At 44.9% G+C, this 15,993-nt stretch overlaps 1 protein-coding gene and 2 long non-coding RNA genes across 4 annotated transcripts; 1 reads left to right on the top strand and 2 right to left on the bottom strand.

Annotated features, from left to right (window-relative positions):
• Positions 1-1,179: 1,179 nt before the first annotated feature.
• On the bottom strand, positions 1,180-2,389 carry LOC310694434. 2 transcript variants are annotated; one of them, XR_014519698.1, is made up of 2 exons: positions 1,906-2,389; positions 1,180-1,413 (listed from the first exon to the last, which is right to left on the bottom strand). It is a non-coding gene; the product is annotated as an uncharacterized lncRNA (long non-coding RNA). The 2 variants fall into 2 exon arrangements; XR_014519699.1 differs by having other exon boundaries at positions 1,180-1,408.
• A 2,604-nt stretch (positions 2,390-4,993) lies between these two features.
• Positions 4,994-10,573, bottom strand: LOC310694416. The gene is made up of 3 exons (XR_014519679.1): positions 10,472-10,573; positions 7,948-8,066; positions 4,994-5,548 (listed from the first exon to the last, which is right to left on the bottom strand). It is a non-coding gene; the product is annotated as an uncharacterized lncRNA (long non-coding RNA).
• A 1,813-nt stretch (positions 10,574-12,386) lies between these two features.
• On the top strand, positions 12,387-13,758 carry LOC310694232 (uncharacterized protein). Its single transcript, XM_083477262.1, has one exon. The coding sequence runs from the start codon at positions 12,537-12,539 to the stop codon at positions 13,467-13,469; it is 933 nt and encodes a 310-aa protein (XP_083333388.1). The 5' UTR covers positions 12,387-12,536; the 3' UTR covers positions 13,470-13,758.
• The last annotated feature ends 2,235 nt before the right edge of the window (positions 13,759-15,993 follow it).

Raw genomic sequence — 15,993 nt, 5'->3', positions numbered from 1 at the left:
ATGTCGTTTCTGTTAAGCTGCAGAGAGCTGGGAACATGCAGCTAGACTCTGCAGGTTTTCTTTTCTGTTTTGAGCTTTACTAAATAAAGAATTTTTGGATGAGAAGAACCGGTGTCGAGCTGCGTTATTAAGGACACCGTGTTGACACAGACAAGCCATCTGCTGCTGCGTGTGAACTCTGCTATTACCCAGCAACTGGGGAGAGTGGCAGCGTGCGCAGTGGAAGTGTGTGGGCGCCACTTGAAGCTTGTCAGTGCTGCTACAGGGCTGCTGCAGTGTACTCAGTGGGTCATTTGCTATACGACCCAACAAACTTTCACTCTCTCACACTTCAACTGATAGTATTCACACCTGCAGAGCATTCTCAATCCTCACTGCATTTTTAAATGTATTTTTTCTGGGGGTTTTCTCTGGGTCCTTTTCATTCTGAAGTTCCTTGGGCACTTCTCCAGACCTTTGGGTTCCCCTAACAATGAAGATGCTTGGGTAGTGTTGTTTCAGATACATAAAGAGAGGCATTAATCTCCCCCACCCCACCCCTCTCTGTGTGTCACTGCCTCATGTGGCAAACCAAAGAACTGCAGAAGGCAGCCTTCTTAACGAAGAAAGTTCTGACCCTCGTCTAACTCTTCACCAAGTGGTGGTTCCCAAAGTAGCTGGTAGCTGGGGGCATACTGAGGGATTGGCCAAGTTGGCTGCCACCAAGATCACAGGTCCAGGGGGTGCAAAAATCATTACGGAAGATGGAGAAAGCCTTGCCAAGGGTGCAAGGGACCAGTGGGGAATGGAGGGTACCAACACACCTCCTTGTAGAGGTTGCAAGGGAGCCTAGGTATGCCTCTGGTGGTAGCACCCTCTGGGGGGAGGCAGTGGGATTGGGTAGTGTGGTTTCAGATACATAAAGAGAAGCATTCAAGTGTATGTTTGTGTCTCTGTTTGTGTGTGTGTGTGACTGCCCCATTGTGGGAAAACACAGAACTGCAGATGGCGATGGCAATGGCAATGAAGAACTGTTGCTTCAATAAGTCATTCCAGACAGGGAGAAGTGTTTGTTTGTTTGTTTGTTTGTTTGTTTGTTTGTTTGTTTGGTGAAGGGTGGTTTAAAGATTTCATAAAGGTCCACAGTGCTGTTTACGGTAAAGTAACATATCACACAAAAATGACTTAGGATCCATGACATACAAGCAAACAAACAAACGTCAATTCATTTATTACACGTAGATATGCCCAAGCTTTCTGACTGGGCACTCAAAGTAGCCAATCTGATAATCTGTGTGAAAAATTGTAGGAGTTCGATGTAGGTCAGGTGTGGAGAACTTCTTGTTCCTCTAGATGTTACTGGATTGTAACTCCCATCAGCCCCAGCAAGCATGGTGGATCAGGCCCTTCAAGTGGGAGTTAAGCAATCCTGCCCTTGCCCAACATAACAAAGATGAAAGTTATAAAGGAAGAAATGAGATCTTGCCTGAATTAAAAGCATTTTCACTGTTGAAAATGAGTCAGTAGAAAGAAATGCATGGGTAGACCTACACCCAGTTTATTTTATTTTTTAAAAAAATCAAGGCACCTTCTTCCTTCAGCAGAGCAGCACATAAAACACTTAGAGATTGGTTTAGTGATTAGAACAGTGGTGGCTAATGGGGTGCCATGCAGAAGCTTTTGAATTCCAACTCCCATCACCCCAAGACAACACAGCCAATGGTCAGGGATGATGAGAATTAGGGGTAACATCTGGATAGCCACAGGTTGCTCTCCTGACCAACCAGAATCCAACTGGAGTTCCAATGCCCTTAAGTCCCAGTTGGCTACTAGGCCACACAGGAATCTGCCTTTCACTGGACCAGACAATTGGTTAATCTACTTGTTACTTTCTTTGCTGGCTGGCAGTAACTCTTGAAGACCTACCTGAACACACCAGAGATGGAACTTGGAATCTCCTTCAAGCAAAGTAGATGCTTTATTACTAAGCTATGGTCTATCACCAAGTCTCAGAGCAGAGAGAGCTCTTTCGTTGCTCTTTTTCACTGCGTCCTTTTAAACTGGAGGTTCTCAGGGATTGAACCATGTCTGCCCATTGTCACTTGGCCTCAACCTGCTTGTACAGGTGCATAGCATAGATGATCATCATCCGGAGCACAGATCATCATCTGATGATCATCAGAAACCTGACCAAGCTTGCTCCGGTCTATGGAGCCTCATGCTACATTAAAACAAGTGACAAGTCAAAGTGTGACAAAGTACAGAGTGACATGGTGGCCAGTGCATTGTTGCTGTCATGCTGCCTCCTAAGAAAAGGGTTCTATTGTGATTTACACAGCAGTTAGGCCAAGCCTATACAAGTCATGGCACATTCTGAAGGACTCACATAGTGAGCTACAGGGTTAGAACCGTCACTGTGAGCCAGTGTGGTGTAGTGGTTAAGAGCGGTAGTCTCGTAATCTGGGGAACCGGGTTCGCGTCTCCGCTCCTCCACATGCAGCTGCTGGGTGACCTTGGGCCAGTCACACTTCTGTGAAGTCTCTCAGCCCCACTCACCTCACAGAGTGTTTGTTGTGGGGGAGGAAGGGAAAGGAGAATGTTAGCCGCTTTGAGACTCCTGAAGGGGAGTGAAAGGCAGGATATCAAATCCAAACTCTTCTTCTTCTTCTACCCAGCATTCTCAGGTACCTGCTAGGGTCCACTGATGGTGAGGACTCTGTGAAGCCCCAGTAATAGGCCACCACTTTATATTTCCTACAAAGCTCAGGCACTCTTGGAATTTGAAGTGAAAGCTGTTTGGCACCGGTCATAAGGGCCACCAACCAGTTCTGAGTGGAAGAGTGCTGTGCTGCCTAATAGAACCATCCAGAGTGGGGAGAACGCCACATGCCCATGGAGCAACTTAGGGGCTAGTCTCCCAACCTAAGAGGAAGTATAAACCTCTTAGCAAAAAGCTTGCCAAGGAAGGCAGAGTTTGAGATGTGATACAGTCCAAGGTCATTGTCATGGGGAGTACAGGAAAGGCATCGCATGGCAAGGAAAGGGAGGGGAATAGAACCAGGAGCGAAAGGGCCATATTGTTTCCAGAAGTGAGAAGGGTCAAGAGGGAGACCATATTTACTCTGGCCTCTTAGACCACACCATAACACCAGCTGCTGATGGAGAAGACATTTTGGGGATTCCTTACTCACGAATCATCTCTCAGTCTGTAAACACATGCTATGTTGGCAGTCTTCATTGATAGCTTTATGTACCACAGATTTTCTGGATCCTTTTCAAAAGCCATCCAAATTAGATATGTGCCCCACTCCATCCTTCTGATTGTATATTCCTTTAACTGATTCTAATCCTGTGTTTTTCAAATCTTGCAATCCACCATGGTAAGGAGTGGTAAGGAATCCAGTGGAAGAGGCGGTGGAGGAGTTGAAATAAACACGATAACAAATAAATAAGGCAGCTCCCTGTTCTCAGAAGCTTACACTGAGATTTCAAGTGGTGCAACTGTCTGAGATACAAGAAGTGTTTTTTTTATGTGGTTGAGGAAGTTCTTCCTGATAGTTAAGAATACAGAGAGAAGATGCTTATCTCTAAACAGCTGGGGACTTGCAATTGGCTGTTGCTCAGCTTTCCATTCATGCATTTGACTTTGCCTTTCAAATGGAGGGTACTCCTATAATTTTTTGTCCATCACTACAGTGGTACCTCGGGTTACAGATGCTTCAGGTTACAGACTCCGCTAACCCAGAAATAGTACCTCGGGTTAAGAACGTTGCTTCAGGATGAGAACAAAAATTGTGTGGTGGCAGCGGGAGGCCCCATTAGCTAAAGTACCTCAGGTTAAGAACAGTTTCAGGTTAAGAACGGACCTCCAGAACGAATTAAGTTCTTAATCCAAGGTACCACTGTATTTTAAAAAGACCTGGTCGATATGTGATTTGGTGCCTTCTCTGTTGCCTCTATCATAATCCCACATCCCCCGAATCAGTTCTCTCAACCCTTTCGCTGCCTTCATTCAACAATATTATGTTGTAGGATTATGCTTGAAAATGTATATTTTCAAGACCCAACTTACTTTTGCCATTTTTCAGAGGTTTTAATATTTTGTGATATTATATATTAGTATTAATGTGGTATTTTAATTGTTGTAGCTTGCCTTGGGACCTTACAGTAAAGGGCAGGTAATAAATTGTAACAGCAGCAGCAACAACAACAACAACAGCCTACGGGAGCAACCCAGAGGCCCATCTAGTCCAGTATCCTATTTACACAGTGGCCAACCGGATGACCCATCAGGAAGCTGACAAATCAGGGCCTGAACATAAGAGCTGTCTCCCCTCCTGCAGTTTCCAGCAACTGGTTTTCAGAAGCATTACTGCCTCCAACCATGAAAGAGGACCTTGGCCATCATAGCTAATAGCAATGAAAGAGGATGACTGGCTCAAGGTCACTCAGTGAACTTCATAGCTGAGTGGGGATTACAACTCTGGATTCCCAGTTCCCAATTCCCAGTCCAACATCCTGGCTTGAGCAGGTTTAGTGTCAATTGAAGGAAAGTCCCAGGAAGACCATGGCCAACCCCAGAGTACATCAGAGTGGAAAAGCATGGTGTACGCAAACCAACCCCATATGGCAGGGGCTACAAACTTCATCCGTCCCCAGCCAGGATGGTCATCAGTCAAGACGGTAGGAGTTGTAGTCCATGGGCATCTGGTAGACACAACATTGGCCACCACTGTTTTATGGTATACCTGCTTGAGGTATGGGAATGCCCCATACCTGAAACCTTGTGAGATACTGTTGATCTGTGTGATGGCCAAACCAGTGATGGCCAAACTTGGCCCTCCAGTTGTTTTGGGACTACAAGTCCCATCATCCCTGGCCACTGGTTCTGTTAGTTAGGGATGATGGAAGTTGTAGTCCCAAAACAGCTGGTAGACCAAGTTTGACCATCACTGGTGTAAACAATACAGTGGCACCTCGGGTAAAGAACTTAATTCGTTCCGGAGGTCTGTTCTTAACCTGAAGCACCACTTTAGCTAATGGGGCCTCCCACTGCCTCCATGCCGCCACCACACAATTTCTGAAGCAAAGTTCTTAACCCGAGGTACTATTTCTGGGTTAGCGGAGTCTGTAACCTGAAGCGTCTGTAACCTGAAGCATCTGTAACCCGAGGTACCACTGTACTGAGCTAGATGGACCATTGATCTGACTCTATAAAGCAACTTTCTTTGATCCTTGGAGGAAAGTTCTTCCAGCCCCTGTGACTCTTTTGATTGACTTTTCCTCCTTGGGTGCATTCATACCTGCCTTAAGTTTGGGAATTTTGCTTTGAACTAGTCAAGAATGCTGCATATCAGGCTTATGAATTTGTGGCCCATATTTAAATCATGTTCTGTTGTTTTGTGTCTTCATTCTCTGTATCTATGTGTGGGCAAAGCACGTATGTAGGTCATAATTCAAGTTCCAGTGTGGGTTGTCCTCCACTTGTTGCCTTTGCCAGACACATTGCTGAGAGACGGAAGTTGTTTAACACATTCAACCATGCAATGAGCCAAGTTGATGGTGAGACCTGGGAAGAGAGTTGAGACTGAACTTAACCAAAAGCAACAAATATCCAAGGCATTTCAAGGGAAGGAGAAACCATCAGAAAGGCTTCCCTAAATGCGGCAGGGCAAGTCTACTCTACTCTATGTAGCTCTAGATTGCCTTAAGATTTATCACTCCCTCTTTTTCCAAAGTTCAGGCTGCAAGTGCTGATCATTATTTAGCCATCATTCCTGGAGGATGGAGTCAATTACTAAGACGATTAATCACTTAATCACTGATGAAGGTGGAAGTTGAGACGTTTTGCTATAAGAATTTAAAACTTCACATACAGATAAATAGATAGAAGATAGATAGATAGATAGATGATAGATAGATAGATAGATAGATAGATAGCTAGATGATAGCTAGATAGATAGATAGATAGATAGATAGATAGATAGATAGATAGATGATATAGATGATATAGATGATAGATAGATGATAGATAGATAGATAGATAGATAGATGATAGATAGATATAGATAGATAGATATAGATATAGATAGATATAGATAGATGATAGATAGATAGATAGAGATAGAGATAGAGATAGAGATAGAGATAGAGATAGAGATAGAGATAGATCGGAAGGTTGGCCATTCAAATCCATGTGACAGGGTGAGCTCCCATTGCTCTGTCCCAGCTTCTGCCCACCTAGCAGTTCAAAAGCATGCCAGTGCAAGTATATAAAGAGATACAGCTGTGGCAGGAAAGTAAACGGCATTTCCGCATGCTCTGGCACTTCTCACGGTCCTCTGTGCGCTAGTAGCAGTTTATTTTTTATTTTTTAAAAAATATATTTATTAACTTTTCAGAGGGTATACAAAAAAAAACAAAAAACAAAAATACAAAAATATAGACACATATAATTTCATTGACTTATTTTCTTTTAACTTATTTCTCGGACCTCCTCATACCTCCCCTTTTTGTATTCCAATTCAAATTATTCATTCAGCAAATCCTCACCCTTAATTTTCACTTACTTTTACACCTTTCTTTCTCCCCCCCCCCCAATTATCTTAATCATTACAGCTGGTAACCACTTAACTTCTTTTTATCCAACATCATTCTAACATTCACTAATTTTATAATATTTCCCAAGATAGTCCTTAAATTTCTTCCAATCTTCTTCCGCTGTCTCTCTTCCCTGGTCTCGGATTCTGCCGGTCATTTCTGCCAGTCCCTTGTAGTCTATCTTGTGTCTTCCAATACTTTGTGATAAGTATTCTTGCTGCTGTTGTTGCGTACATAAAAAATGTTCTGTCTTTCTTTGACACCAATTGGCCGACCATGCCCAGGAGAAAGGCCTCTGGTTTCTTCAGCAGTTTAGTCCTGCTGGCCACATGACCCAGAAAAGCTTTCTGTGGACAAACACTGGCTCCCTCAGCCTGAAAAGTGAGATGAGAGACGCAACCCCATAGTCGCCTTTGACTGGACTTAACATCCAGGCGTCCTTTACCTTTTACCTTTACCTTAGAGAGAGACAGCAAGCTTGGGTGAACTGTTCTTTGCTGATTTTATAACACTCTCAATCATATAGATGATATCTAGAGAGATATAGATAAGGATATATACATATACAAATGAGATATTTAGAACATTGTTCTTTCCAGGCAACCTTTCAGGGGCCACTTGTCAGTTGGAAGCAGGCTCAGAGGTAAAAGTGGACAGAAGAAGAAATATGAATTTTATCTTTGTGTTCTCGGCTGCTTTCTACCAAAACACTTCCACTTGCCCCTCTCTACCCTCCATTGCTGCAAGTAAGAGGGCATGATCAGAGTTCAAGGACACATCACAACCAGGGGAAAACACTGAATAAAAACTGTGGCCTGGGAAGAGTCCTGAGAGCCACATAGAGAGGTCTTTGTGGCCCACATTTGGTCCCTGAGTTTGATGCTTACCACCAGTCATTTAGATGGTTCCTACATGCCACAAACTCGGATGGCTCCATATCCACTGGTGTGTGTGTGTGTTTTTTAAAGGAAACACCCTACCCTTCCTTTCTGTCCTAGGGCCCATCTCCCCAAGATGACAGTATAGAAGTGACAATCTCTATACTTTTTATACAAACATTTTGGAGTAACATACTCATAATGTTAAATTTTGCTGCATCAAACCCAATTTAAATACTTCAGATTCCAAAGCAATTTTCCATTGTTTAGGCTGTGTGGCACATTATAATTCCCTATTCCATGCCTCTCTGAGTTCCTGAACATGAATTTTTAAAAGATTCATAAAGCATTTATAAACTACAGGTGTGGATTTAGCATTCTGAAAGGATCCAATAATTCCCCCCAATACAGTATGAGGTGGTGAAGGTTTTAAAGCAGATAGACCATAAACAGACCCCAGCAGATGTTGGTAATTGAATTTTTCACTCACCTGTCATTTATATTTAAGCCGCAAAATAGGAAAAGGCAATAATTCTCCATCTAAACAGGTGATCTAATGTATGCATCTCATATTTGGTCCATTTCTTCCACACCTCTTTATCTTCAAATCTGGATTACAGAATGAAGTAAATTTAGCATGACTATTTGGGCCACATTGTAACTGCTGAGACAATATACTCCATATCTCTCTGGTTGCTAAAACTGAACGTGTTGGAGGTCCCTTGTTTTGTAGAACCCAATAAAAGTCATCCAAAGAGGGGATTTAAATAAACCATCTTTACAGTTACCCAAGTTGGGTTATTCATAGAAGAAGAAACTTGCCAATCATCTGTATGTGCTGAAAGATATGCTTTGTGTTATTCATTCATTCATTTTATTTATTGTTTGTTTATCTGTTGCATTTATATCCCACTTTTCCTCCAAGAGCTCAAGGTGGCGTATATATCCTCACAACAACATTGTGAAGAAGTCTAGGCTAAGAATGAATGATTGGCCCAAGATCACCCAGTGAGCTTGATGACTGAATGAAGATTTGAACCCTGGTCTCCAAGGTCCTACTCCAACACTCCAACCACCACACCACACTGGCTAAACTAATAAGATATAAAGCAATGTTTCTATGATTCTATTTCTTTGGAGGTCTTTAAGCAGAGGCTTGACAACCATATGTCAGGAGTGCTCTGATGGTGTTTCCTGCTTGGCAGGGGGTTGGACTCGATGGTCCTTGTGGTCTCTTCCAACTCTATGATTCTATGATTCAATGTCTGGAATAACCTCCTTCTGTTATTGGCAGCTGCGTTCTCTCAAATCAAAAGGAAGTGGACCATTATCCCAAATGGACTTTCTACATATCCCATTAATCTTTGGAAAATATGCTTGGGGGACATGCAATGAGCAAAATACATATATCTTTGATGACAATGTGAATAATGTAAGCAAAAACTCAATGTCCTATCCTCTTACTGTGTTCCCTTTTTGTTTTGTGGAAGATTGACATGAGTGCAACAATGCTCTCCCCTTCTGTCGATTCCAACAACCCTTATTCAGTAACATGAATGTGTGGCTGTGACCCCAGATCTCGAACTGAATTGGATCAATTTGGGTCAACATGAGATTCAGCTAGAGCAGGCTGAGGAAACCACAGATCACTGATCACCCTGGTTCAGATCATGTCCAACTAGAGTGATCCAGGGCTTTAAAACTGCAAGGGGGTCAGACAGCAAGGAGCAGGCTGTGCCTGTCTGCTCACATGTTTAATTAGGGAGTTAAACCCAAATTAAAGACTGTGAAAGACTCCCAGTTTGTGTCTGGTCTGAGATCTAGATCTGGATCAGGTCAGCCCCAGATTGTCCTGGTTCAGACTGGGGCCACTCCAAAGCCCTAAATCAGGCTTCAAGTCATACTGGGGTGTTTGTGTATGTGTGTGTGTGTGTGTGCGCACAGTCTTAAAAAATTACTCCATTTAACAGTAGGTTCATATTATCTCACATTAGTTTCATACTATATTATAAATCGCCAGGGCTGGAAAATGATCCCACAAAATTGGCTATGTCTATTTATTTCTACTATTTTCTTGGAATTATGTTGGAGCCACAAGGCTAGCAGAGAACTCCCTGCTCAAACACTGAGGTGATATGGGGTGTCCCCACATTACACTCAACAACTGTACAGTCTCTGAACCCGTGTACACAAACAGTCTCTACAGTGATGAAATTATTCAAATATAATATTCACCTATTGTAAAGTCAATGTATCAATATAAACAATTGTTGAGTGGTGCAAATTAACAAGTGTACACTCTTTCACACAACATGGTGTGTGCATGTAGAAACAGCTTGCACTTGTCGGGACAGAGAATGCAGTGCTTGTCCTATTTACGGCAGATAGATTAATTTAAGTCCTCTGTTTTCGATAGATTGACTCTAGGTAGAACTTAGCTGGATAAATATAAAAATAGCAGGGAAGAGACTTGATTGACTGACATACTGAATCCTTCCTTTATCTCCAGGAACTCAAGGTACCGTAGTATACATAGTTTTCCCCTCCTCAATTCATCCCCACAACAATTCTGTGAGGTAAGTTAGGCTGAGAGGCAGCGGCTGGCCCAAGCTTACAACAGTGAGCTTCATCTCCAAAAGGGGATTTGAACCCCGATCTCCCAGGTCCTAGCCTAATGTTCTAAGCACTACAGAACCAATGTCTCTCAACTTATAGGTAAATAAGTGCAGTCATAATTTGGACTGGATATAAACTGATTTGCCTATCAGGAGCCACCAACTCCCCTTAAAAAAGCCCATCCTTACATATGTCACCCATCAAGAGCCCCCACAAATAGGTGAGGCTCCGCTACAAAGCAGGAACTTACTCATTAGGTGGAGCACCTTCATTAAGCTGTTTACAATCCATAAAATAACTAGTGATACAAAAGTGAGATATGGATCTCATATGACTTGTCAGGCATCTTGGGCTGGAAGAGGCCACCTGTTCAGGGAGATTGCAACTGTGTCACTCACCATTCCTGGGGTGCCTCACTTCCCATAGGAGTGGCCAGAAGATGGGTATAAAGAGGATCTCTGGTCCCCAAGCTCATCATTCGAATCCATTGAGACTTCTCCATCATTCCAGCACATCTGCTAAACAAGGTAAGTCCAATGCTCAGATAATCCTCCTTCCTTTGAATGGATGGAAACATCTTCAGCTATGCACTGCTGCAATGATAATGCTATTTGGTTAGGAGGCTGCAAAGGGCTGATTTGGCTTCTTGATACAGTGTGCAATTCCTTGCATTCAGTGGAGGGAGAGGGGCATTCTTATAGATGTAAACGAGGAATGGAGAACCATTCGGGAATGGGTGATGGTACCTGAGCAGCTGAGGTCACAGCAAATGAATTGGTGTGTCCTCCCCAACAGCAATGCTTGAATGATAGCTGCAGCTAAGCCAGAGATTGCATCCTTACCTAAACCTGTTCCAAGAGGCACCTTAATCCTTTAGGATTATCAAGGGATAAATCTGTCAGACAAAGGTTCACTGAGGAATTGTTTCCAGAAGAAGCCTTATGCATCCATGCCCTGTTTGCAGGGCCAGACCTGCTTAGCTGGTCCAGGGGAGCCATGTCATTCATATTATCTGGCCTCCATATCTACACCAGATATATGGTTTGGCTTGCTAGCTGGCAGCCAACCAGGTAGCACCGAGGGAACAGATCCAAGACAGAAAGTACAGAAAACAGAGAGATGAAGCTAGGGATTCTGGAGGTGGTCAATCAGTCACTGGTTGCCCCATTTCAAAGCACCAGAGCAAGATCACCTAACAAAAGGATCCTCCACTATAAAAAAATCATTTAATTTAGACATTGCCTTTCATGTAGGTTGCACAGGAAATAACAATACCAATGGCAAAAAAAATGTTTTGAACCCTTAATATATATTTTTAAACAAAATATCAGAATGTTGATAAAACTCTACAAAAGAGGGGGAAATGGAGCAGTGATCTAGGACAATAAAATCAGAGAAACATAGCAGGCCAGGGAGTTAATTAGAACCTTCCACCCTAAAATGCTGATTTTTTAAAAATGTGTGAGATTGATTGATTGATTTTGCACTGTCTACATATGCTTACATGACAGGTGGAATCATATCAATCCACTCGTCCATCTATCCATAGCTCGCAAAATTTACATACCATTTTATCATTTACAAAAAATAGGTTTACAAAAAGAATGAAACAGTAAAGCTATCAGGGGGAAAAATCTGTTAAAAACATTTAAAAAACATTTGAAGAATAAAAAAATAATAATGGGCAAACTAAATCTAGATTAAAACGCACGCCAATCTTCTATGCTTCAGGATAGGCTGGCTTAAACAATGACATTTAAGGCAGGGGCAGACTATACTACAGTGAGGATGCTCATCTGATATCAATGGGGGGGGAACCCCATTTCTTACAAATGTACAATGAGTATTATATGGTACCTGGAACAGTGCTAGTTTCATAGATCAAAGCTGTTGAGTGGATATATACAGAGGGAATCTCACAAGGAAACTGGTCCTGAGCTATATATATTATTCAATCATGGGATCCAGCACAAGTGACCACCACCTGATGCTGCATCCTCAGTGACCACCCTGAGGACCACTAGGCCCTTTCAGAAACGAGCACCGCAGTCATCAGTGTGCCATAACCATTCTTTGCCTTGTTTCAGGCTTAATTCACAGAAACAACTGCCACACCGAAGCCGAAAGATGAGCCAACAAAGACAAAGCGGGGGCTGTTGCGGTGGTTCAGGAGGCGGCAGCAGCGGCGGCGGCGGTGGCTGCTCCTCTGGAGGCGGCGGCGGAGGTGGAGGCCAAAGCCAAAGCTCATCCTGCTGCGGAAGAGGCGGCGGCGGAGGTGGAGGCGGAGGCCAAAGCCAAAGCTCATCCTGCTGCGGAAGAGGTGGAGGCGGAGGCGGAGGCCAAAGCCAAAGCTCATCCTGCTGCGGAAGAGGCGGCGGCGGCGGCGGAGGCCAAAGCCAAAGCTCATCCTGCTGCGGAAGAGGCGGAGGAGGATCTGGTGGCTGCGGCGGCGGTGGCGGTGGGATGATGCAAATCCGCGGAGGATCTGGCGGTGGAGGAGGAGGAGGCTGCTGCTGCTGCAGTGGAGGCGGCGGAGGCGGCGGACAGTCCGGCGGAATCATCATTATACCAAGTGGAGGCGGCCAGTCTTCTGGGTGCTGTGGTGGAGGTGGATATGGAGGTGGCCAGCAAAGGATCCCCATAGTTATTGGCGGAGGATCTGGAGGGGTTTGCTGTGGAGCTAGCGGCGGCGGTGCAGTATGCTGCGGATCATCCGGCGGTGGCGGTGGCGGCGGCCAGTCTTCTGGGTGCTGCGGTGGAGGTGGATCTGGTGGTGGCATGGGCCAGCAAAAGATCCCCATGGTTATTGGTGGAGGATCTAGTGGCGGCAGTGGGGGTGGAGTATGTTGCAGCTCGTCCGGCGGCGGCGGCGGCGGCGGTGGTGCCGTTTGTTGCAGCTCGTCTGGTGGTGGAAGCTCAGGTGGGGTTAAGGTTCTTGGAGGAGGATCTGGTGGAGGAGGTGGAGGAGGTGGTGGAGGATCTGGTGGGAAAACCATCATCATAGGTGGAGGAAGTGGTGGGGGATCTGGTGGGGGAGTATGCTGCAGCTCGTCTGGCGGCAGTGGCGGTGGTGGTGCTGTTTGCTGTAGCTCATCTGGGGGTGGAGGCTCAGGTGGGGTTAAGGTGATTGGAGGAGGATCTGGTGGAGGAGGTGGAGGAGGTGGAGGAGGTGGAGGATCAGGTGGGAAAACCATTGTCGTATCTGGAGGAAGCAGTGGTGGTGGTGGTGGTGGAGGAGGAGGAGGAGCTGTCTGCTGCAGCAGCGGCAGTGGCGGAGCTGTCTGTTGCAGCAGTGGCGGATCTGGTGGTGGATCCTCGCAGACCAAGTGCCCCATTGTCGTCCCAGTATGCATTGGGCAAACAAAGCAGCCCTGCTCCATGCCAAGCATCAAGTAAAATGCAACATTTGCCAAGCAACCCAAGATAAGCTAACTTTGCCAGTTCACATCAGTGTCCTGGCAACATCATGTTAAGCCCAAAACACTTCTGCATGTTGCTTTGCCCTTCCATTATTCAATGGTGTTTTATGTTTGCATGTTCAGTGTGTGGCTCATTCTTCAATGTAATTTATGAATGTGTGTGTGTTTGTGGTGGATGAGAGTTTCCTCATCCACCCACTGCTGCTGATTTCCTTGTTTCAATCTCCCTTAATGCAAGGGATTAAATAAAGCTTACTTAGAATCAACACATCTGTCGTGCCTTCTTCCATCACCCCTCTGCCATTATCACAATCCATCTGCCACATGCCTTTTTTAGGTTCAGCTTTATAAAATTTGTATACTGCTTCCCACTAAGGTTGTCCCACAATTGTCCCAACCAAAGTTTTCTTTAAAAAAAAAAAAACCCAACCCAAAGCAGTTATAAAATCACTATCAGGAGCAGCTGGTACAACATCTAGAGGAAAGGTTTCCCCCCTCTCTCAATGCACTAGAACTTGTGGATATTCAGAGAAGCTGAAGATTCAGGGCAGCATAGTTGAACTCTAGAATGCATTTCCAGAAATGGCAGTGATGGCCACCAACTTGAATGGCTTTCAATGATGACTGGGGAAAAAAATTGTGGAAGAGAAGACTATCAATGGCTCCTGCCATGATGACTATGCTCTCCCTTCAAGCTCAGAGGCAGTACTGCATCTGAATACCAACTTCCTCAAACCACAAATGAGGAAAGGGGTCTTCTGCCTGAGTCCTTCCTGAGGGTTTCCCATGGTGGCATCTGTGGAACTTAGATAACAGGATGGTGGACTAGATGAGCCATTGCCCTGATGCAGCAGGCTCTTTTTATGTCCTTATGATCTTATGCTCATGCTGCTCTGAAGACCCTTAGGATCCATAGTGGGTGGCTGTAAGCTCTCACAAACACATAGTCTTTCCCAGTATAAGGTAGCTATATATATTCAAATTGACCCACAGTCACTTCCAAGCATCATTCTGATAGGAGAGCTCACAGCTCAGTGATCAGGCTCTGAAAGCGCAATGTCCCAGATTCACTCTCTAGTATCTCTAGTGGAATTATTATTATTATTATTATTATTATTATTATTATTATTATTATTATTATTTATTTGTATCCCACCCTCCCCGGCCGAGGCCAGGCTCAGAGCAGCTAACACCATAAAAACAACACAATATGCATAGAAACAGACATCAATTAAGTAAAATACATCTTAAAACTAATTCAGACAAGTTAAAATCTAGGCATGTGGCAATTATCAGGTTGGAATTGAGAGTGGTTAATACTTGCCAGGACCAACTGTTTCCACTGATCATACAAGGACCTGTGAGTGGGTTGGGGACCTCCTTCAGGCTTGTTTTATACAAAGGAAAGTAAGTCAAACTGCATCCTGCCCAAAGGCCTGGAGGAACAGGCCCTGTGGAAAGATGTCAAATCCCACAGGGCCCTGGTCTCTTGTGGGAGAACATTCCACCAGGCTGGGACCATGGCCGAAAAGGCCCTGGGTCTAGTTGAGGCAAGTCTAATTTTCCTGGGGCCCAGGATCTTCAAGGTGTTGTTGTTAGCAGACCGCAAGGTCCTCAGTGGGGTATACCAGGAGAGGTGGTCCCATAGGTACGAGGGCTTTAAAGGCTAAAACTAGGACCTTAAACCTGACCCTATACTCCACCAGGAGCCAGTGCAGCTGGTATAGCACTGGGTGAATGTGATGCCGCGGCAAGGACCCCGTAAGAAGTCTTGTCGTGGCATTCTGCACCCGCTGGAGTTTCTGGGTCAGTTTCAAGGGCAGCCCCACATAGAGTGAGTTACAATAGTCAAGCCTGGAGGTGACTGTTGCATGGATCACAGTGGCGAGGTCAGGGCGAGAGAGACAAAGGGACCAACTGCTTAGCTCGGTGGAGATGAAAAAATACCGCCTTTGTCATAGCTGTCACCTGCGCCTTCATAGAAAGGGAGGCGTCAAAGATTACACCCAAACTCTTGACGGAAGGCGCTGGCACTAATTGCGCCCCTGCAAGGGATGGAAGTTGGCCCCCCAACCCCATATCATGTCAACCCAGCCAAAGGACCTCTGTCTTTGAAGGATTTAACTTCAACAGGCTCCAACGTAGCCATCCAGGCACAGCTTCCAAACATCTGATCAATGTGTCTGGGGCCGAGCAGGCATGGCTGTCCATCAACAGATAGAGTTGGGTGTCATCAGCATACTGATGGCAATCCAAACCAAAATTCCAGACAAGCTGGACAAGGGGGCGCATAAAGATGTTGAAATGCATCGGGGAGAGAATTGCACCCTGCGGTACTCCACACACCAAGGAGTAGTGCGACAACAGCTCCCCACCCCCCGTGCCACCCTCTGTCCCCAACCAGAATGGAACGAGTGCAACCATTGAAGGACTGTGCCCCGAATCCCCACGTCGGTGAGACGGACTGGAGTACTTAGAAATGGACCAAAAAGTCACAGCCA

Source organism: Podarcis liolepis (genome assembly GCF_965112155.1).
Source record: "Podarcis liolepis genome assembly, chromosome: 15".
In the NCBI taxonomy this organism is placed as follows: Eukaryota; Metazoa; Chordata; class Lepidosauria; order Squamata; family Lacertidae; genus Podarcis; species Podarcis liolepis.
This window is presented reverse-complemented; position numbering and strand designations above follow the sequence as displayed.